The sequence below is a fragment of the Scomber japonicus genome, chromosome 7, assembly GCF_027409825.1.
Source record: "Scomber japonicus isolate fScoJap1 chromosome 7, fScoJap1.pri, whole genome shotgun sequence".
Taxonomy (NCBI): domain Eukaryota; kingdom Metazoa; phylum Chordata; class Actinopteri; order Scombriformes; family Scombridae; genus Scomber; species Scomber japonicus.
Genome location: NC_070584.1, coordinates 18,689,127 through 18,713,634, shown reverse-complemented (window position 1 = coordinate 18,713,634; position 24,508 = coordinate 18,689,127). Strand labels below are relative to the sequence as shown.

Below are 24,508 nucleotides of genomic sequence, written 5' to 3'. Positions count from 1 at the left end.
TGGTGGGGTGCAAAGAGAATGAACAGAAAGAAAAAAGTATTAATGGGGACCTTAAGTTAAGTAAATGTCAGGCAGTATTTTCACTTGGTGTAATGCATTAATGCTGCTGCTTCCCACACTTATACACACACACATCCTCCCTGAGATGTGCACTTACTTTCCCGTTTGTCGCAGTCTTTGCTAATGTGCCTATTCACACGTTCCACATATTTGTGCCCTCAAGACTAAACTAACAGTGCTCTGTGTTTATCTTAGGCCTGAGGGGATTAGGAAAATGTATAAACCTCCACCTGGTTATTCTCATAATACATCTCCAAATTTCCCACCAAGTCATCACTTCAAAACAATGACAGTGTTGTACAGCAATCAAAATAAGCATTGGCCAGTGTGGAGTGTCAAATAGTTTGGCTTTTATGAGGACATATTTAGAGCCAGACTCAGGAGTTGAAAAGGTCACTGACAAAAGCGCAGACCTCCTTTAAAAAAAAAAAAAGATAGAGGGTCGGATGTGCTGTTAGCACAGCAGCAGGAAATTTCTTCCATGTCAAGATGTTTAGTTTTTTGGGGTTTTTTTGTAAATATTGATAACCACACTTTTATTTCCTTTTATTTTATTTCTTTAAATAATTTGTGTATTTATTTAAATGTTATTTATTTTCTACTGGGGAATATAATTGGGATGACACTGCAGGAAGTTCAGAGCTATTCACACATCAGCATCTGAGACTATACCATTAAAACTTTTACTGCACCACATCTGTCTTTTTACAAGCGTATGCAGTGTTTCTGTCCTAGGTGCAAGATTTCCATATTGTTGAGAAGTTGACCCAATTCTATGCATTATTTTAGTTACTGCAGTTCAAATCAAGCAACTACTGAATGTTGAGAGACCTGAGATGAACCAACTGCCAAGTCACTTTAGTTCCTTCCCTCGGCACTATCCTATATGAGATTTTTTTTTTAACCGCCACACGTTTTAACCACCTTTAAAAGGTACATGAACCAGTTTCTTTTCTTTCTCTTGACATACTTTCCAATAAATGTGTCTCTTCATAGCAGCCAGATATAAACTGAACAGAAATGATAATATGTGAAAAGAGCCAGAACTTGTCAATCCTCAAAGAGCAACATAAGTCACTTGACTGAAAAGCAAAAGGTCAACACTTTAATAGTGGGTGTTAACGGCTTTCTCTTTTTGGTGCCCTCCCTCTCTGTACATATGGACATTTTATTTGCGGGTGACCCTGCAATATTTTTTTTTTTTACATAAAATGTTCATGCTGATGCTTATTTTCCTCCCACATGTTCCCACATCTTGGGCTAGAGGCTAAACTATTATTCATACCCTATTTACATCAGTTTAAAACCTTACTTTTCATTATATTTCAAGTATCTTGATTGTAACTGCTCGAAAGATATTAACTGAACAGTGACAATGATATCAACCAGCTGAGTTTCCCTCTGATGCCACAGGGTCCTGACTTGTCTTTACCTGATGATGAAGTTTCATCTAATGCCCAAATCTAAGTTCATTATCCGAACTCCTATAATGAGAAGCAGTGTGGTAATCAGACTCCAGTGCTGTGCCAGGACACCATTTGAATGCTAAGAGGTCTTTATTAGTGGTGCTCCAGACAGACCTCAGCCTGTCTGATTGACTGTCTGGCTGCCTGTCGGAAAACAGGAAGGAGGTGACAGCACTTCGTACCGTATTCTGACTAGCCATTCAGTCAAGTGATGAGTCAAGAAGTCACTTAGACTTGGAGAGACGGCAAGAAGGGCAAGTATGTGTGAGCCAATTGTGTGGGCGTGTGTGTGTGTGTCTGTGTGTGATTGTGTGCATACGGTTGTGTATGTGCAAGAGACCAAGACCTGGAAAATGTTTATATGTGTATGTGTTGAATAAAGAGAAAGAGGCAGGAAAAGAAACTGAGGGAGTGAAGGAGTAAAGGAGCATTAACATTTTATAAGGGACAAGTGGCAAATCGAAACTGTTGCTGAATCATGTTCTGAGGTGAATCTGCTTCATCTGTGAGGTGACTATTAAAAATTGACACACTCAATGTCTTTCAAGGTCCCGGCTGGAGTTAGAGGAGAAAAGAATAAAAGTGTGGAGGGATGGATGGGATATGGTGAATGGCTTGCAGTAGGCAGGCAAAGTATACGTCTTAGTTTGAATTTCTGAAATGCTGCAAGGGTAACTTTGAGAAGCAACAGTAAGAACCTTGCCATTACACACTACCTCTGATTTCCTTTCTCTCTCTCACTCTATTTTACATATTCTCTCGGTCTTAATTCTTTTGTTTTTATGTTCTCAAAAAATGTGTGTTCTCTGTTGTATGTTTGCTCTCCCTGCAGCAGCATTATTTATTCTCCTGAGAGCTTGGCGCTCTACTGATGACCCCATAAATGTAAGCGGAGCTGGCACAGGAATTAAGGGTGTAGTTCCTGGAGGAAGAACCCCCTCTCCCTGGCTGTTTGCCTCTTCCTTACCTGTAGTTCCCCAAATGTTGTTTTTCATGCTCTTCCCTGGAGATCTGCTTGCGGACCTGTGCCAGTCGCTCTTTCTACAAATAAAAGACAGCGAAAAGAAAAAAGACTAAATCTTTCAGGTGAAAGTCACTGCCACCCCCTATCTTCTACTAGAAACAGAGAAAGAGTGGAGTCTTTAAAGTGAGAAGGCATAAAGGGAGAAATATAAGGAGGAAGTTGTCTCACCCATGCAGTAAATGACTCATAATTTAGAGGCATTTTTCCATCTACACTCTTATTATTATGTTAGAAAGGTATAATTGTGGAGCTCAGTTGGCCAATTTGGAGTAAAGCAGAGAGTAGGGGGTCACTTCAAGACTGGCACTGCAATATAATTGAGCACTGAGTAATATGTGCCTGCAATAGACCTGAAACTGGCCCTGTACTTCAGCCATAGCAGCACTCATAGATGAAGTACGGCTCTATGGAGCTAATTTCCTGCCAAACGTAACAAACAAAACATGTTTTACAAAGGCCCTACGATTCACTACCAAACGTAGTGTAGTTTGCAAATACTTAACAAACTAATGCATTTTGTTTTGCAAATACAGAACATGCCAGGTAATTTTTTCCTAAAAAAAATTAAACTTGAACCAAATGTAATAGTTTATTTATTTGTTTGTGCCTTACCAGTTCTTCTCTCCTTCGCTCCAGTGTGTGACGTTGTTTCTCCCAGTCTGATGAAGCAGCTGAGAGTTTCTTCATGGAGCCATGGCCATAAAGCCGCCTCTGAGCTTCTGCCTTTTGCTGAGCCAGGTTGCGTTTCTTATCACTGGCTCTGGATCAACACAAATAAGTACATGAGTCAACACAATGCATAAGGTAAGGGTTTAGACACCATATGAGTACACTACCTCAGAACAAAACCACTGATACACATTTTCTGTTTCTATTCTGTCAAGCTCCAGCTTTCAACAATCTTTAACTTACATCTTTGACTTGTTTTCTGCTGCTATTAAAGAAAGAAACGCAACTGAAGTTTCAAACCATTTAAATGTCCTTGCCCTTATTGTCCATAGTTACTATACAGTATGTAGCCGCCCTTTTATAATATTTTAACACTGGATACTACCTATGGATACTACTCAGTAAAGAACAGTCATTATCTGCAGATAAACAGTTTTCAGGAATGTTATCTATTGTGATGTGGTTAGACTGCATGCAGGTCTCATCCCTAAGCTATGGACTGACCTGAATTTATCTTTTGATCATCACATCATTGTGATGGAGAAAACAGAAAATACCCCACAAAACACCAAACAATACAGACATAAAATATGGAGTTGAGACACAAACAAACCCACTAACTCAGGATGAACAGGACCAGACAGCTAATTCTGAACAAGTGGGCCATTGCGGTCTGGAGAAAGGGCAATTCATTTTAGTCAATCGCTGGCCCTTTAAATTGGATATTGAGTGCTGTTAGGGAGCTGAGGTTTATCAATGTCCATGCCCAGCCGGGTCTGAATTGATCCCACGTTGATACAGTTGGTGTTGTGAGCAGAGTCAGGAGCCGACCCTACCCCTTATACACCGCCAACCCCTCCCTTTAGGGAAGCAAAGCCATTACTATATAAGGAAAAAGTGAGCAAGGTAGAACAAAGCTCTCATTCACTCCAGCATGAACATAAGCAGTTTGTCCAGTGGAAAGAGCTCCCCACTGCCTTCCAAGGCCCCCTACAATTTATTTGTCATGAAATAATCAAATCTCCCCTTTTAATCTGTGGGAACACAGCTAACATCAGCCATGAAACAAATCATTTTGATAAGAGATTTGTTTGTGCCGACTGAAGCTGGGAGGGAGGATGAAGTGAGTTTTTATGTGGGATGGCTGCACCACGCACCACACTTGGCCAAACTGAATCTATGGTGCTGCATGTAATTGATCCATTGTGTGTGTGTGTGTGCGTCTGTGTGCATGTGTGTTTAGTAGAGTTGAGACTATATTTAGTGCAGTAAGGGGAGGACAAGCACAGAGAGTGAAAGAGAAAAAGAGAGCAGAGATCCAGAGGTCTGGTGTACAATGATCAATCACTGGACAAACTCATTGTAGCCAGGGGACAGAAAAGCATGCCAAGAAACACACATATATACAAACACACACACTACATATAAAACCCATAAATTACACGACAAGAGTTGCAGAATGTGTAACATAAAGAAGCAAACAAGCACACTCACAAAACAAAGTAAAAGAGCCTCACATGAAGCTTTTGTAAATATAAAGAGAAGGGTAAACAATGATATCATAAGGTACAGGTAAACATCACACATTCAAACACACACACAAACACGGCACGTCTGATTGAAGGGTGCACAAAGCGCACAATAAAGGCATAGCTTTGTACCTTGGCCATTATTTGTATTTGTATCCACCACAGCAATACCAACACACATATTTACAAGGACAGCCTTTTTTGTCCAAAGCTAAAACCTCTTGTTACTTTTAGAATAGTGCCACTTCTGTGTCATCAGTCTGAAACCAAAACAAGATGAAGGCTGAATTGTACCCTGCATCAAAATAATTCCACAGTTTTCAAGGTTGACAAATAAAAAGAAAAACTGAAAGAATCGATTGGGATCTTCAAACATTCAGAGCCCTGTAAAATCGTGTTTGACGTAAGCTTTGCCTGCCCCTGCACTTGAAATTTAATGGGCCCCTAAATGGAATTCATGTGTGTCTGATGGTGGAGAACAGTACCTAATGTTGAGGAGTTTGAGAGCATTGAGCAGCACCCCTTTCTTCACGTCGTAATCAATCTTCTGATCAGTCCCAAAGCTCGGTGCACGATTGATCTGTCGGAGAGGAGAGAAACATTCAAAGAATATTTTACTTCATCTCTTTTTTTTCCCCCCTTTCTTCTGAATTCAGCAGACAGAAACACTACACAATTACAGGAGTGGATTTAGGGCATCTTTGGAAAAAAGAGATCTGTTCCCAGAAGCAAAAGAGGAAAGAGAGGAAAGAAGGGAGAAAGATGCAAAGGGGTGAATTTTTTTCTCTCTGAAATACACTTTGGAACGCTTAGCCTTTGCCTCGGTATAAATCCTGCCTAACGCTGATGTGGTATGCTTGTGCATGAAGAAAAGGCTATGTTTGCTTGCTTGAACACATGCACACATTGTGTAGGTTAAAGTATCACCGGATAAGTAACCTGCCCTTTCAAACACAGTAAGCGGTCCATGATTCTGTAATATAAGTATGCCAACCACAGCCAGGCACTGCAACACCCATCCACACTACTGCCATCAATAATCTCTTTGTGAGCCTCAGTGTTTTACCACATCACAGCTCAATGCCACCATATACAATCAACTGCACTCTGAAAGATTCAACTGAGTGAGAACAGAATAAGCCACCTGTGATTTGAGGTACAAAAGCCCCCAATCACCAGGGGAAAAAATCAACAGTGGCTTACTTTTCTTAACAGAACAATTTCCAGTGCTGGTGCAAAGTATTCAGATATCAGTTATTATACCTGACACAAGAAATCAATTCTTTCCTTTTTATACTTTATTATTTTCTCTCTGTCTCTCTCCCAAGGTGAGAAAGAGATTGTGTGAGACAACAAAAGGACCAGAAAATGGAGAGAAGTGTTCAGGTAGGTTGAATGAACTGGCAACTGTGATTGGAATGATGTCTTCCTATGAGGTGACTTCAAATGACAAAGCAACAGATGCCCACCAAAAGGCTGGCTCGGGTTGCTAAACCTTGATTGTTGAGATAAGTCAGGTCCCCTCCCAAAGTCCTTTTTATGTGGAGAACAATAGGATGGGTGGCACCTTTGATGTCATTAGAATTATATTAACTTTAATAAAAGTGTGTTTGTCTTATGAATGAAAGTAAGTACATCTGAGAATTGTGACAAATTTCTTCAACACAAAGGAATATCTAAAAGGTAGAAGTGTGCACTGTTTGTATTAGTATAAAAATGTTATCTGGGTAGGCCCCTTCATAGAGCAGTAAAAATTGACAAAGCTATATTTAAACCTGTGTCGCTGCTGTAATTTTTTTATTATGACTGATTTGAACATACTGTATTAAATATCATTGTGAAAATGTTCTCTGTAAAAGATTACACAAGGGCATATAAGTTTATACCAGCTGGAAACTCTGTAACTTAGCCATACTGTTTTAACATGCTATCCCTCTTTTTTGTGTTTGGAATAATTTAATTATGTTTGTCACATTATTATAATGTCTGCCTCAGTATGACCAAACATTGCTTCATCTTTTGGTGTCTTATTAGCTTATATTATCTCCATAATAATGACTTGATTGTTTGTTTGTTTGTTTACATGTATTTACATTTACATATTCTTACATGGATTGGTTTACACATAAGCCACATGCCAAAACGCATCCGTTTTATGACTAAAAATCACTGCTAATAAGTCTGGAAGCATAGCCGGAAATGTATCCTTCCCAGTAACCTTAATCTGCAGTCAGAGTGAGTATTTGTGTCAGAAACATTACTCGTCCTGTTCCTATCCTCCTTTAAAAAAAAAGAAAAAAAAGCAGTTGGATACAGTTGAACACATCACAGCAACACAAGAGCTAATCAGAAGTTATAATTTCAGCAGAGCAACACTGAGCCAATCAGAGACTTCAGAGTGTATTATAGATCCATTCTTTCCGCCAATCAGCAATGTTGGTAAACACCAGTGAAATCAACCAAAAAGAAAACAGCTTGGTGTGTGACATTGGAACATTTGGAACCAGAAAGATTTTCTTGGCAGAAAATAAGCCAGAAAAACCCGAAAGCTCCTTTACCAAGATGTGCAAAGCGTCACAAGGGTTGCGGGGGCACTTAGAAAGCTCCATCCCTTATTCTCTCCCCGTCTTTTGAACTAGCCATTACTAATCCTGACACAAAGGTGCTTACTGCTTTGTGGCAGATTGGGGAACAGTGCTGTAAGATAATATTTCACAACCACAACTAAGCTTCCAAGAACTGAGACAGCCACAGTGTTAACTGTATTTCCAACTATAGGGGCAGGTAGCCCAAAAAATGGTGACTAATGAATGATTGTCCATATGAAACAATCTAGGCAGGCTTAAGTGAATCAGTAAAGCTGCTCCATACATCAATAGCTACTCCCAAATTGTCCTTCAGCCAGACACTACAACACCTACGAAGTTGTTAAAAAAAGCAAAAGTGTGAAGTAGGGAATAGGTAAAAACGAACAAACAAGCTTGAGAAACCGTATCCCAAGCTGAAGATATCTATGTTAACCTGAAGCATCAAAATAAACTCCTCTGAGACTGTTGGGCCTTCACTGCTCAAGTCTTCAACTAAATTTACACCAACAGGAGGTGGATTTGTAAGGGCGTGCCTTCGTCAGTGTGTGCGTGCACCCACATGTGCTTTTTTCTATTAAGCAATCAATCAGAAGGAGCGGGAGGTTGGTGATGAATGTCTTCCAGCGCAAAGGAGGAAAAAAGGAACAGAGACCCTATCCAACTCTTTCACTCAATAGAAGGAACTCTACAATACATTCCTCTGTTTGCTGAGGAGGACAGAGCTACACTCGACCTAGAGTAAAAAAAAAAAGAATTACAAAAGAAAAAGAGGGAAAAGGTCTGTTTTCATTTAAGCACTTGCCAATATGACAGCCACAATGAAAAGAGTATGGCTTTAGAGCGCTGTAGCCTATAGGTAACAGACTGGCAGTGATCCTGGCGACGGTTGTCTCGTTACTTGTCTTCATTTCTTAGTTTGATTTGTGGTGTCAAGCTGTCACAGGGTAGACTGGCATTGCAACACTTGCTGTCTCTCTTTGCTCTCCCTCAATCTTTCATCTCTCTCTTTCTACTCTCTGCCTGCCGTGCTCTTCTTCTTCTGGTTAGTTTCTCTTCCCACTCTGTTTCTAGCTGTCTCTCACCCCGTTTTCTGGTCACTCATGCCTCTTCGTTTGCTAGCCCTCACTCTCTGGTCGTTACCTCTGTCTTATTCATTTCTCTCTGTGTGTTTCTGTGTTCTCCTTTTCCTCTCTGGCAGAGGAAGTTGGACTAGTCTGGTCCTAATGAACCCCTGCATGCTCTCAAAACCCCCACTCTGATTTCCTTAAGTGACTCTGGCAGGGTCTTAAAGAAGCCCTCGGTTGCTTCAAGACACATTCAATAAAAATGTCAGATGAAAAGATTAGACACTCCTTTTTACTTTGATTCGGTTCAGCATCAGCATCGCATCAATGTAACCCAAATATCGCTTGGTCAAACAGTAGAATGCAGGAAACGGACATATCAGTCAGTAACTTTTCACAGGACAGCTTTATCCTCTTCTGATCATTCAATTAAATATACCAATGCTTTTATTTTCTGTGTGTGACTTTGACGTACACTTAACCTGTCAATGTTTATGGCAGAGGTTGTGAAATAATGCTTGTGGTGGGGGGCCTTATTACTTCCCCCCCCCCCAACTCTCCTTTTGGTTTGAATTGTCTGTGAACTGTAAGTGTCTCCTCTGGTCTTTATTGCAGGTCCTAAAGTACACACGAAGGGGTGAAGTGCAAACCACAAATTTTACATAACTATTTGATTTGATTTTAATTTTCAGGGGGGAAACTCTCATCACCCACTGGTTCAGATGCAGGGCCAGTCTGCTCATGTTTGTTCCCCTTCCTGAGCAAGTGAGAACGTATTATATTGCTGAAGCATATCTGGTAACTAAGTAATGGTCATACAGTAAGTTCAAGCATTAACAATAACACTATTATTACATATTATTACATTGGCTATTTTTCGCTCCTGCTCACTTTCAGAATAAAGTCAGTCTCCCCCTCTTCATTGTTGTAATTTCAACTGAAAATAAACACAGAGAGGAAAATCCTCTCCAATGATCATACGGCTCACTCATTTTTGAAAATGTAGCGGGCATCAAACAGTTTGTGTCTGTGGCCTCTGCTGTGTCACACCGACCCTAATAACATAGCAACAGCAATGGATCAACAACAATCAGCTGCTTTCTTTCCACAACAAATTGCTTCCCCCCATCAACATCTATTCTGTGTCTGGAATACTCGTCAAACAAGTGCAAGGGCTGGTCGTGATTAATCGGTTCAGAAAAACGAACCCCTCTTATTATTCCTGACAGAGTGTAAACAACCACTGCTTTGACAAGCCTCCCATTCTGCCACGCACACTCGAGGGTATCGGCACAGTTCAACCGCTGTCAGAATGGAGTGTTTGTTGCTGCACAATGGTGGAATGATAAAGGGAGGCAGAGAGGGAGAGGGAGGGTGGGGGGTGGGGGGGCATGAGTAGCAGAGCGACAGAAAGACAGACAGCTGGCCACCCTGTTAAGTCGCTCTCTTGTTTCAGCCGTCTTATCAATCACTGTTTTGTTCTTTTCGTGCCGTTTTTAGTGGTCCAGTCGGACACAAGGAAACTCTAGCTGAGCATGCTGAGCTGCTGGTAAAGGTCCTGGGAGTGAGCAGGCCAACACTTAGCTTAACCACCAGTAAAACCTGACCTTTTTTTTGAAGACACACAGAGATATAATCACACACAGACACAAAAAGTAAAAGATGTTTCAAAAGTGCCCCAAAAAGGTAAGAGTGGACACACTTAATACCAACTCAAGTACTTGCAAACATGCAAGAGTACATCAATAAAACATACCTGAGGTCCTAGAACTCAGGTATGAATATGCAAAAATATATCTTTCTTTTCAGTCTCTCACATACTCTCAATCACAACCACACACTACTGTTCAATATGTCACCCATGAACATGCAATATACAATACCAGTCAAAAGTTTGGACACACACTCCCATTCCCTTGAATAAGTAAAGTGTGTCCAAACCTTTGACTAGTACTATATATCTTCCATCTCAATCACATGCATGCACACAAACACACAAACACACAAACACACACAGTGGCACACACAGTGACACACACAGTGACTGGTACTGCCATATACATGCCTGATGATAAATGACTAAATGTTGGGGTGTGTTTTCAACTGCCCCATATACGAGGCCCGTGCGCTCCTAATTTGATACTTATTCCATGAAATAGTCATGTTGGAGGAAAATGGATGGGGATAGAGACAGACAGTCCCATACATCATTCTAATTATTCTTTAATAAACCTCTTATAAGCCAAAGAGCGGCTTGTAGGTAACTACTGCCACCTAGAGTTCACAAGAAGAAAGGCACCCCCTCAGAGCTAAGGACGATGTAAATGGACATTGACATAAGAATGATTCGCAAGTGCCACATATTAATCATGGCAAAAGGAAAATGAAAGGTGAAAGGGGGCCAGAGAGACTCTGAAAGATAATGTAGTATGTCAAACTGTATGTATTCTCCTCTCCTCATTTTTTCACCCTGGAATTCAAATAATAAATGTAATCATGACTGGAGCCAGCACAGGTACAGTAGGATGTTAATTTCTCCATAATCACAATGAATACACAATAATGTTCCCCTAGGCTGTTATACGGGTTAGGAAACACGTCTCAAATTTCCCTTTAAATCATTTTTCCAAAACTACTAGTAAAACAGCAATGCTTTAAATGACTGTTCTTTAGACTTTTATGAAAAGCTATAAGAACAAACAATTTCCATTACACTCCACACAGATGAAATAGAATTTCATTTGAATGGTTAAATAAGTGAGTGCTACCATTTTTCTGCACAGGAAAGTAAGAGTTTTTTTCAGCAGTTGTAATTCATTTGCAGTGTGTGTGTGTGTATGAGTATGGAGAGAAAGGTGGGTAAAAAAAATATCCTTGTGTGGGTTCCCATTTGTATGTGTGTATCATGGCATCTGTTTACACTTGCCATCGCAGATTACTCCCCACAAACACATCCCCAATACAAACACACATACACGTACATTTGCACTCAAAAGAAAAGGAAGTCTGGATTATGTTGGCTCTGCAGGAGGGACAGGCAAACCAAACTCATCTTGAAACAATCGGGGGCAGAGCACTGAAACAGGGGAAAGTTGCAGGAAGGGAGGGATGGAGAGATGGAGGGAGTGGAGTGGTGAAGTATCACAGCCCTTGGGGGAACAGTCCAGATGTAGTCTGTTGGTCTGTTGTTGTAATGCCCATTCACACACACACACACACACACACACACACACACACACACACACACACACACACACACACACACACACACACACACACACACACACACACACACACACACACACACACACACACACACACACACACACACACACACACACACACACACACACAAAATCAAACCTGTGCCACAGTTGACCTAACCATGCCCGCCTCATTAGTTACCAATCACTCTGCACGATTTGTCCTGAGCCGCAGAAGGGATAGAAAGACAGAAAGTGATGGATAGCAAGATGGTAGTTAAGTTTCAGCCATCAATAATCAAGCTATTTGAGTTCTGATGTGCGGTGGCATCTCAATACAATTAGCAATCGAGGAATCTTATCCTTATCACGTTTTTGTGTTGCTTATTGAATTGGTCTACTTGTGTGTTTTGAGCAGGATTCTTCCCTGCCTCTCCAGCTGGATAAAAGTACATACTCTGGGCTGGAGTTTGATTGTAGGCAGATCAGAACCCCCCCCCCCCCACACACACACACACACACACACACTATACAGAGGACTATTCACTGAGGTACAAAGACCACACATACACACACACACACACACAGTAGAGGCATTCACAATAAACACACACACAACAGTACTCTTGGTTGTACGCAGTGGCTCTCGTAGTGCACATGTATGTTTATAGTGCAGACCAAACATATACAATATATTTATGTACCCATTTAAACACAGCACTGACACAGCACAAATCAAGTTTAGCTCCCTTACACACTGACTGTGTCCCTAACAAGCGGGCCTACAAGCCTTTGAGCTGCCTGGAGCCCAGCACAAGAGACAGCTTCGCACTGACCAGGAAGGTTTCTAATTATTCCTGCTCACTACAAACACTTGTTTCTTCTTATTTAGAGGTGACCAGCTGGAGCTTTTTTTAATGCTGCGTGTGGGGGAAACAGCTAAAAAAAAAAAAAAAAGAAAGGAAAAAAAGTACAGTGAGCCAGAGACTATAATGAGGCAGGGCCTCAATCCACCGGTCCTTGTGTTGGGTTCCATGGACACCCATCGGGACCTCGTGAGAATGATCAATTGTGCTCTTTGTCAGGTTCTGTTTCATATATTAAAGGGTAACGCATTTTTTGTGTATATATTCCTCTTCTCCTCACCCATCACCCACCGAACCTCTTGTGATTTTTTTTCTATTTTCCCCACTCCATTTAACATTATTTGTCATGCCGGCTTACAGCACATGGGCCTTGGATAAACTTGGGGGTGGGGGGGTTGCAGGGGTGATAATGCTGTCCCATTGCTATATTTTGCCACTGAGTAAATGCACTCCTTATGACTCACACTGGATTTGGAAACATGCTGTTCTCTTTGACCCACACGCCCCAATTTTAAGACGACACCACATGCTAGAGGATTTTATAAGTAAAGCTAGCATCATGATGCAGTTCCTGAATATATGTGCATTTACGTGCATATTTGTTGTGCCTTTGTTTTTATTTTGCTTTTAAAAGACAAAGAAAACAGTCAATGAAGCCCTAAAAGCAAATGCTTTGGCAATGACAATACAGTCTGTGCAGACTGTGTGTGTGTACCCTCAACTGTGTATCTGTGTGAAGATCACGGCTCAGTGAAACGCCTTTCCTATACGAGACACAGATGCTGTCTAGGCTGGTTTAATGAAAGTGAACGTCTCGGGTTACGCCATATGAGCAAGTGCGCATGTATGTGTGTGCTCCTATGTAGTGCTGATCATTTCAATGTCAATAGGAGGTAAAACTTATGTTGAAAACCCTGATGAATTAAGATAAAAATCACATAAAAGCCTCACTCTCTCCTTTCTTCATGCTCTTCTGTCCTTTCCATACTTGCTCTGAGCACAATACGCCCGTTTGATACTTGGCCTTAGTTTGAGAAGCATCATTCTTGCCCTCTCTGTATTCACCCCTGTGACAAGCTATTTGGCAGGTGTGCACTGGTCTGTGAGTGTCCAAATTCGTTATTAGCATATTTGTAACAATTTCTCTTTGTGCTTGTCTGCTTAAAAAGAGCATGTTTGTGATATCATGCAGAGGTTTTCTTGCAATACCAAGATAAAGGCAAGCACATCCTCTAGTCATTGGAGTTTTGAGGTGCACAATTGTAAATACCTTGTCCAGAAAACAAAAAACTCTGTCTATTTTCCGTAGGTGTAATTGGAGGATGTGAGAGGCAATCATGTTCCTTTTCCCTCCGCAGCCTCCTACACAGACCCAGAAAATGGCAGACAAAAATACAAATACAAAGGGAAGGACTAATGTAATTTGACAGTTTCTTATATATGATACCACCGAGCTTTCAGGTATCTGACTGGCTTTGAGTTTACACAGGTTGAACTTTCATTTCCTGGCTGCACCTTTGCATGTCCAACAACCAACTTTGACATTTTAAAGAGTAAAAGAGGAAGACAGTGTCAGAACGGCAGTCTGGGTAAGGCCCCAACGAGGCGTGGCACACATAATTCACAGTGACACCAATAAGGAAACTCGAGAGGTGAAGTCCACAAATTCAAAACAAACCTGTGAGACCTAGATTGTGTTTCAATTCCTGACATAATTTTTACTGTTTTGGGACTCGGGGAAGGGACAAAAAAATGGTGAAATAGGATGAAATAGATTCAATTTACCACAAAATGTTGCAGTGATCTGCTGAAAATTTTAATTTGGACCTGAGGGCTTGCCATAGGGTACGGTTTGTGGCAACCAGCCTATGGGCCCGGCTGCGTGTTGTGTCCCTGCTGAATAGGAATGAACATCGACAGGCTAAAGAGGTAATAAAGTTATTTTAAGGCTTGACAGCCTGCGCAGTGAGGATTTGAGAAGGGGTCTCTATGCTTGCAACTATCCCCTGACTAATCAGTTCAATTTTGGAAATAAATGATTGTTGCTGTAAATGTTGCGTGAAAGAGAAGCAGGGTTATGTGTGTGTATGTGTGTATGTGTGTATGTGTGCGTGGGATGTTAATTGATGAGAGTTATAGAGAGCTGCTGGTAGCACAGGGGGGATCATTACTGCTGGAGTGGAACAACTGCATTCACGGCTGTTTGCCATGTCTCATACACATTTACACTCGCACACACTGTCACACTGCACCAGCAGTCAAAAGGAACACCACTCTGGCTCTCTCTTGTACATCCTTTTGTCATATAGTACAACTGCTCAGTCACACAAAAGGAGTCAGGTAGGGTAATTATAACACCCTAATTCCACGACGACTTTTCTGAAAACACCATCCAGCTATTAAATGTCTTCCTTTTTTTCCCCTCCAAATCAGAGTTTTTGGTAAAATCATAAAGATTTATTTTGGGTTGGCATGATAGGGAAAAACAAACAATTATCCCAGAGGCATTTCCCACTTTTGAGACAATTTGTGGAAAAGGGGAGGGGGGAAGGCACACACCACTTTTGGTTAAAGGATTTAGGTCATGCTTTAACTGACTGGCTGACATCAAAAAGGTGAGACGGAAAACCTGGAGTGGACTCTGAAGTCAAATCCTTCTCCTGAATGACTGACACTTGAGAGACTGACACTGAATGAGGGGCGGGCGTCTTGCTCGTCAACTTGTCGCCCTGACCTATATTTTCATACCCTGCCTGGAAGGTATGAAAATATAGAAATTATATGAAGAAAGCTGTTTTGTGTGTGTGTGTGTGTCTGTGTGTGCGCCTTTGGGAGAAGAGGAGGGGTATTTGTCTTAGATTGCTGTGCATGCGTCTATTTCTTTACCTATATGTGTGTGTGTGTATAAATGCACACCACCATGTAACAGTGTGTGTACATTTGCTGCTGTGTGTCTGCCTAAATAAGACTGTATACATGCATCTTTGTGACTGTGTGCGTACTTTCCTTTGTATTTATATGGGAATGTGTCTTTCCTTGAGTTCAGGGGTGCATAAATACATACTTGAGACTGTGTGGGTGTTTGTGTGTGTTTCGGTGCACCAGGGAGAAGAGTGTGTAAGCACAATCAGTGTGTGTTTATGCTTTCTGTCGGTGTGAGGCAGAGTCTTCCTCTCTCCAGCTGATGGCACATTACTTCAGTTTAGGAGCCGCTGTCACTTTAGAGGCAATACAGACAGGTGAGACTCCACAGACTGCAGCCCCTCTTTTTCTGACACATGGGTGCACACACATACACAAACTCAAATACAATTTTATAAAGCACGGTAGTAGAACACCTACTGCACATTCATAATTTTCCAGTGTTTTAATGTATACAAAAACATTATAATGAAATTATTTTTTTATTATGTATTATAATTAACTTTAAATAAAATATAAAATAACACATCTATTCTATAAAAAGTGTCAACATATATAACATGAAAACATTTTTTTGTTTTTACAAAAATGAAATGTGGTTTTTGACACATGCAGAGTTGTACCTCCAGTAGCCAGGGTTTGAGTTTGCGGTCCAGGATGATGTCAAAGCCCAGGACCTCAAAGCAGACGCTGTCGCTCCCTGGTGGCTGGCCGGGGCGACACATGCGGTATGCATGCAGCACATGGGGCTCAGCCACTATTAATGTCTTCACAACCAGCTCCTGGTAGTGGTAGGGCAGACACAAACACAAAGAGAGAGAGAAAAAAATAATCACCAAGCTGAACTGACACAATGAAAGAATAAAAATCAAAAAGTCTGTTATATTCATTCCAAAAAGCCATAGGCTGCAATTTGTAGCTACAGATTAAAGGTCTTCTTAAACTCAAAATGGTGAAATTACATGTCACACTTTAATTACAGGTTGCAACTGCAGACTGCTTACAATACCTTTGGATTTAGAACTAGATTAAATAGAGTAATAATAAGTACACAATGGAGGCAACAATCATGACGCATAGATTTATAACCTCTAGAACTTCTTTACAGAGGTAGTTCGACATAATCTGACAATTTTCTTATGTTACTACTGGCTCAGAATCTTTTGAATTTCATTCACATACAGATTTATTCCAACATTGGTGGTGGTCCATCTGTGTGGCTAGTGGCTCCCAGTGTTTGCTGGCTTCTACCTGCCTGCCTACTCCCACTGTGCAACTGGGGTAAACATGCTCACTGACATACACACTCTGCAAAAACCTTTCCACCAGTCAAGCCCCACGCAGTGCTGCTGGCCTGCAGTCTGCCCAGACCAGTCTGACTGCTGGGTGCAGGAGAGGGGTACAGTGGTCTGGCCCTGGCCTGATAAGGAGGCAACCCCCTGCCACCCTTTTCTATCTGTCTGTCACTCACACACCTACCGCCATCTGTCTATCCATCCCCCTGTCCGCACCACAGGCTGCCCAGTACAAACACCTGCTCCCACTACCTCTGTTGTTGCCCTAAGTCCCCAGCACTGGCTGTTGTGTATGTGTTTGTGTGTCTTTGTCCCTGCCCCTATCACCTCCCTCCTTATCCCAAGCCCCCAGCATTGGCCACGGCCGAGCACTTTGCATTTGTGTACATGTGTGCCTGTGTTTTGTTAGCTTTGAGCTTAAATTGTTTAATAAGCCTCTGAATTTTGTTTATCAATTTATTTTTTAATTTCACCTGCATATTTTTGTACATTATTTCAACTATTGTACATGCATGAATATAATGTATTCATTAAATCTCTGTTTTAATACAGTAGCGTAATTTTCACTTGTGTCCTGATGCTTGTAGTGAGGTTTTCTCCTAACAAGGTTCCTTGGTTCAGTGGATATTGTAGCATGACTGGCTGTCAAACTAAACAATAAAATAACACTTTCTCATTCAAGTGAAGTGGAAGATGTGTCCAAACTTTTGGCTTGTACTGTAGAGCATACAGACAATTTATATAATGCTACTCTGTTAAGGCATGAACTCGTTGCCTTTGTGCAAGCATTTCTGTGTAAATTTTTTTTTGTGTCTAATAAAGTGATGTATTATTTGGTCAAATATAAATATATGCCTTCAAATTCTTCAAAGCTATTTTTGGAAACACTGCATTTTAATTGAAAACTGCATCTACTGTAGGAAAAAGATGTAGGAAAGTTCTTGCATTTGACTGTTTCTGAGTGCTCATACTAACCAACAAGCTGACAGATATGACTTTAGTCTTTGGCAAGGCCACGTATTTAAACAGCAAGCTACAACTGCTTCTCAACTGTATTTTTTATTTTAATGTTTCTGCAGTGTGTGTGTGTATTAGCAAACATAAAACCCACATAAAAAAGCTGCAGTTTTGCTGGTCAAACCTTGGATACTCTGCACCTCATCAATAATACCTCAATATTAAAAAGATGCCAGTGTATACACATGGAAAAAAACACATACACTATTTTCTTAAACCCCACAGACAATCTTTTTGGCACACAAACTCTTTGATTCTCTCACTCTGACCATGACTGTTGGCGAAAAGAGTCAAGGCAGCTTGCTATGTCTGTACAGGAACAAAATGTAAGAGGAGAGATGAAAAGCGAAGGAGAGAGGAGAGTGAGCAGAGAGCATAAATACAGAGTTGAAACAAAGCACAGAATGTGAGTGCGAACTGACAGCACTAACACCAAAGTGATGCAACTTCGGAAGAAAGGGCAGAAAAAAAACTGAGAGAGCAGCGGAAGAGGAGGTCTGGGGCTAAGTCAGAGGGTGACACTTTGGTGTATCGCAGAGGGACAAGACAGGAAAGAAAAGAAAAGGGAAAAGACAACATTTAACACAGTGACAAAATGGAGCACATGGAGAGATTGCACAAAATGGATAAGAGAGGACAATAAAAACGAGGAAAAGTTACCTAATTTAGCGCATAAAGCACTGGCCACATTACCTAGTCTTAAAAGCTGCTTTTTTTAAACTGAAACATAAAAAACAGAAATCTGATTGAACGAAGAAATAAAAGATTGCCTTGAGCAGAGTATAATAACCAATGAGATCTGATTTTGAGGTTGCATACTGGTAGCATAAGAACAGCCAGTACCAGAGAATTAGCACTAAGGGACCGTACAACCCAAATGAATACAGACAGAGGGACTAAAAGTCAAGGTCAAGAGGAATGAAACAGAAAAGCACAGAAACATGGCTAAAGAAATGGGTATAAAGGAGTAACTGAGACCATAGTAAGAAAAAGACAAAAGGGCACACGACGGTATGATATTGTGTAAGTAAAAAGAATTAATCCGCTTCAGGAGGTAAAAGAATCAACTAGACATTGATGAAAGAAAACGAACAAGGTAAAGGTGTTTTATGAGATGAGAGCAGTGCATGATAGGGAGAGCTCACCCTCCAGGAATGATGTTTTCACCAAGCTCTTCCAGAAGTTAAACAAAGCTCTGAAGCTCACTGAATGACTGTCATAACAAATCATATCAAACCTGTTTTGTGTGCAGGCATGTGTTGGTTAGTTGGTTAGTGTGTATACATGAGTATTCACTTACATAATGCAATTACGCATGTATGTATGTGTTGTTTGCATTCGTGGTGTCTCTGTTATAATACCCCGCATCTTTTTCTTTTGTGGCAGAACACATCCGTTGGGATATGTCTGCATTTAACTGTGAATGTGTGTGTTTGGGTAGACTACCCACGTACAGAGACATCTCCCCAAAATTTGGCTACGTCATAGTCGTTGGTGCGGAGGAACTCGGTGAACCAGCTGATGGATCTCTTGCTGCCTTTGTCCACTGTCTCATCTCGCTCGAAGTTCTCATTGTGTTTGTTGACCGAGTAGTTGGTCAGATGCATGTAGAGCTGGCTCTGTGAAGACAAGCATTAGACATAAGCATGATGACTAACAAACTTACAAACAGACATTATGGACCCATTTTAATTATCTATAGCGCATGGCGTGAAGCGCGTGGCACAAGTGCCTTTCAGGCGTATCCAAATCCACTTTTGCTATTTTAACAGTGGAAAAATGGTCACTGCGCCAGGTGCATGGTCTAAAAGGGATGGACTTAAATCCCCTCATTAATCATAGGCGTGTTTTGGGCGTAACACACGGTGAACCAATCAGTGTCATCTCCCATTCCCTTTAATATCCAGGAGTGCTGTCACTTTGGCGGATTGCTATTATAATGGCACATTTACCCAGCAATGCGTTTCAATAATAAAACATGAGTTACTTTTGCTGAAAAGAAAGTTGGCTGATGAGCTGCTAACCTCACATTTAATTCATATAAAGGAAGAATATGGAGATATAACCAACCAGTCTGATGAGTGTAGAGGTGTGTGTAGTTATACTGCAGCAGCCTGGTGTCATCAGCTGATTTAATAAACAGTGAGTGGCTGTGCGTAATGGCACTGCGCTCTGTGCAGCATCTCAGAGGCTACAGACTTTCATAGGTTGTTAGGACTGTCCGCAGCGGCACTCTCCATTTTTTTACAATTAATTAAATCTGATAAATATTATGATTAACTAATTTGACATGTATTTTTAATATGTTGATGTACATCATAATACAAATTCACATTGTGGTCCTTTTGTTAGTGATGTTTTGCATGTTTGTGTGCATCCGCCTATCTAGGAGCATATTGGACTCTTGATGATGCGCCCCTTAAACAACAGTGAAATATGCGCCAGTGACTTTAGACCTGGTTTTCTTCGGTCAGTAGCGCAATCACTTTCCTCTGCCTCAAAATAGCAACGCACCACCAATGCGCCCGACCACACCTCATTTTGAGACCAACACGCCCATAGGCGCACAGACTGGTGCAAGTGCATTTGCTATTTAGACAACGTGGGCGCAGGGCAAGAAAATGACAGCTGCGCCGGGGGAAACTAACAAAGACACATGCGCCATGCCTGCCATCCGCTGTGCGCTGACTGCAAGATGGGGCCCTAAGACTTTCATATGAATGACAATGAATAATAACAAAACAAGCCTTGCCCTTTTCTTCAATATTGAGAAATAGAGTACATCAATTTGTAAAATAAATAACATTTTTTTCTGACCACAGTAAATAGCAATCACAAATCATATTATGTGTTGATTGTTGTTGTGTAAAAATCTGATTTCCTTTATATACTGAGTTGGTGAATGAATTAAGTTACTACGTTTTTATAAAAATGTTCCACACACTTCCTACCCCCAGATGCATCCATACCTGAAGGTTGTCCAGTTCAACCTCAATTTAAGACAAATACTGATAACTACTAATAACTTCACTGATGTATGGGAGAGAGCAGTGAAATAGTAAATACAATGAAATGTAATTTTCATATATAGTGTAGTAGTATATCTTGTTTTTGTACCTAAATAACTACATCAATAGTGATAATCATCACAGATGACATACTTTAGGGTGTTTATATGTTTATCCCTACAGAGCACATACCCACGATGTAATGTAAAATATTTTCTCCAAAGTAAAATGGTTAGACAAGAATAAAGGAAAAAGCAAAAGTATCACAAACTGGCCCCTTGGCAACAACTAAAGGTGGTTAGAAATAGTCAGTAAAAACAATAAAGAACAGCTTGCTGTGCTGTACTGGAATTATCAATATTGTATTTTTAAAATGTTGCTCATTTGATGCTCTTGTGGGAATGACTGGTAATAAGTCAACAGCAAAGCAAGCTTACAATCATACATCACTAAATTCTCAAGCACTTAGCAATAAGTCTGAGCGCTAGTGCACCACAGTTCCCACAGCGCATGGCTAAAATGCATCATCGAGTGGTTGACTATTACTAGCCATTGTGTAACCTCTGTTGTATCCCCCTCTTTAAACACTATCTCTCACAGTTGAAGACAATACATCCTTGTCCTTAGCCTATAAGGTAATAACACTGTGACCACAGGCCACTCCAGTTCCTGATGGCTGTCTGGAAGCCACTCTCTGTGGGATTGAACATCCATCTCCATGGCATGACTCACTCCATCATGTGTCACAGGCCAAGTAAGACAATACACACTTGTGTCACAGGAGGGGTCTGGTGTGTCTATGTGTGTGTGTAGATAAGCATCATGCTTGATAGAAAGCTGTGTGTGTGTGTGTGTGTGTGTGTGTGTGTGTGTGTGTGTGTGTGTGTGTGTGTGTGTGTGTGTGTGTGTGTGTGTGTGTGTGTGTGTGTGTGTGTGTGTGTGTGTACATCTCATCATCAGCAACAGACTGTGCTTCAGCAGGTGCAGAACCTCAAGGCAAATATGAGCGGCTTGATATTACAGAGGACATCTGGCATGTGGACATTTACGCTCAGCTGTGTGCATACAGTATGCCTGCACATCCTGTGTGCGTGTGAGGGTGGAAGTGTTGAACAATATCAGACTTGCAGTTGTCTGCATTTGAACATCATTTGACTGTGTGTAGGAGCACATGTTTTTGTGATCAAATGGAGGTTATAGTTTTCCTAACTGTGTCTTCCTGTATCGTATTTTCATCATGTTGAATTATAGATACCAGTGACTCCAGTTCAAGTGAGTGCATGACAAATACATTATTGTGTGTATGTACTCACTATCATCTGTCTTTCTGAATCACCTGACTGGCCTTAAACTGGGTACTGGGTAATACTTTGTATTTTCTAACATAAATCATTTGTGTCTACAGGTCTTCAAACTGGCCTCGTGCACAGATAGTAAACAGACAAAGGTGCATGTATTATAGGTACGTGTATATAGCCATGTGTGTTTTCTATGTGTGCCCTTGTCTGACTCACCAGGTTGGCCTCGTTGGGTGCATGGTACTTTTCGGTACCCATGCGCACCAGTCCGTCATTATAGAGGAAAATACGAAGCGGATCACAGGAAGTAATAAGGATGTAGATGCGCAGATCAAACTTGTAGCCCTCCATCAGGAAGGGTTTGTCCAGGTACTCCTGAACGATAAAGTGCTCCTGGGCTGGCAGCTTCTCACAGTTACGGATAAGCGAGATCCTGGATAGACAGAAAGTTTATTAATCCTCGGGGGGGAAATTGGGGTGTCGTCAGTAGCATAATAAAATATGGCATAGTAAAGACAAAAAAGATAATTAAAAAAATGATAGATGGGAGCATAGCAGGGACCGTGAACATGACTGATGACATTGGCACGGTCTTATATACATGTTGAGCAAAAAATTGAGCCAAACAGTATACAGATTTTGCAAGTTAAAGCACAATATTTAATTTCAAAGTCATTGGGGAAAGCTCGGAACATATTTCTGGGATGCCACATCTGTATATTGTGGTGATTATTTCAATCTTCACATCCCCAGTTTGACTTTGCCCTGCTTCTGATTTAACGGAATGGATAATAAGCATAATGTTCCAATGGAGTAATACAATGCAGAGGGAGAAGATATGTCCTTCCTGTGCATGGTATGACTCCTAATTTACATTTAAGTCATTTAACCCTTGAGAGTGAAAGGGTCAGAGACATGAGGTTATGGTGCCCTGGTGGTATTGATGTGACCTTGCACTGCTACAGAAGCTTCACTGAAAACATATGTAAATGTGTGCACTCAGTATGCCTCTGGTCTACTTTGAGCAGCAAAGCTGTTTGGCTCTGTGGGACATAAAACATTCCAAAAATGTTGTTACTCTGTTTATTACCTGGACCTCTAAACTAAACAGTTAAAAAATAAATGTACAAAAAACAGACAGGTACAACACAAGTGCTGGTTTGTCTAAGCAAAACTCTGTGAGCATCTGGAGAACATTGTGATTCTCTAAAGCCAAACTCCACTCTGTCTGAATGGCACAGTGCATCAAATGCTGCTGCAGGGTCTTTTAGCTGGGTGTAAGTTAATAGGAGCAGACATTGTGCTTCGTTTCAACCTCCCCTCTAATTCATTTGCTTTGGTCTCATGTCACTCGCACTCAGGCCTTATAGTATGCAGGCCGTGGCTAGCTGTACTCGAGAATGACTTGTGGTAGTTTGTGTGCATTCATCTGACTGTGCACGCGAGTCTGAGGGGCAATATTTTCAAACTTTTTGTACGTGTGTGTGTGAGTGTGAATGTATGTCCATATGTGTGTGGGTGTAGGTATGTGTGTAGGGAGGGTGAGGGGTCGTTGTTAAACAATCTCCCACTTTGTACACGCAACACGACTGACCTATATCACCATCACTCATAGTTAAGGCAGACTTTTCCTAAATTGGTTGCATGCACAGCCTAGGAGGCTCCATTATACACATGCAAGCAGAGACACCATACACACAAACACAACATTTGGCCAAGATGTAAACACTTGATTGTTCAAAAAGTACAGTTGAAGTTATTGAGATATTGTGGCACCAAGCCACCAGAGAGCAAACACTGCTTTGCTTTGTGGCTTCTGTAATCACAGCCAAACTTACAGTATGCTGGGAACAGAGCACTCTATGTTGTTATAATTTATCCAAGTAATTCACCAGTTCAATCAGCTCTAATGAAGCAAAAACACTGAAGCATTTTTGATGAGCTTCTGGGGAAGGTTTATTTATCAAAAATCTGAGAGAAGACATGAGAATCTAGGTCAGGTGTTGGCTTTTAGGATATGATGAAGATTAAGTTCAGAGTTCTTCTTTTTGAGATAAAAGCTTCCCAGCTAGCTCTGCCTTTGCGTGATGTTGTTGTTACTTCGGGTTTATCAGTCACTCCTCATCACCACTTGCTCCTGCCAACTCAGACTGTTGTGTTATAGAGAAGCACTTCAATGGGCTGCTTATCACCGCACTTGAACAGAAAAGAACAAGTAGAAGTTGATGGGAGCCTGACCGACGATGTGAGGGGGCCGCCTAACAGGCAGACGGCAAGCTGAATGATGAGGACAGGGTTAACAGTGTTAGTTAGTCGAGGAGGAGTAGCTGAGGAGAAGACGACATGATTGATGAGCTGGGGTGTCAGATAATCACAGCCCACTCTCCCCTGCCTATTTAATTTGGCACCAGAGGGGATCTCACCTTTTTAAGCCCTGCACGCGCTTTTATTTTGTTTCCCTTATAACAAGCTGCGCTTCAGACACAAACAATAACTTCA

At 41.1% G+C, this 24,508-nt stretch overlaps 1 protein-coding gene across 1 annotated transcript in view; it reads right to left on the bottom strand.

The window, feature by feature from the left end:
• The window catches only part of ttll7 (tubulin tyrosine ligase-like family, member 7), a 72,672-nt gene that overhangs the window by 33,308 nt on the left and 14,856 nt on the right, over positions 1 to 24,508 (bottom strand). Inside the window, exons 7-12 of the mRNA XM_053322453.1 lie at positions 22,226 to 22,442; positions 19,158 to 19,322; positions 16,015 to 16,173; positions 5,234 to 5,328; positions 3,163 to 3,310; positions 2,494 to 2,567 (exon numbers count right to left, since the gene is read on the bottom strand). Coding sequence (XP_053178428.1) covers positions 2,494 to 2,567; positions 3,163 to 3,310; positions 5,234 to 5,328; positions 16,015 to 16,173; positions 19,158 to 19,322; positions 22,226 to 22,442 — 858 coding nt within the window. The remainder of the gene's footprint in view (positions 1 to 2,493; positions 2,568 to 3,162; positions 3,311 to 5,233; positions 5,329 to 16,014; positions 16,174 to 19,157; positions 19,323 to 22,225; positions 22,443 to 24,508) is intronic.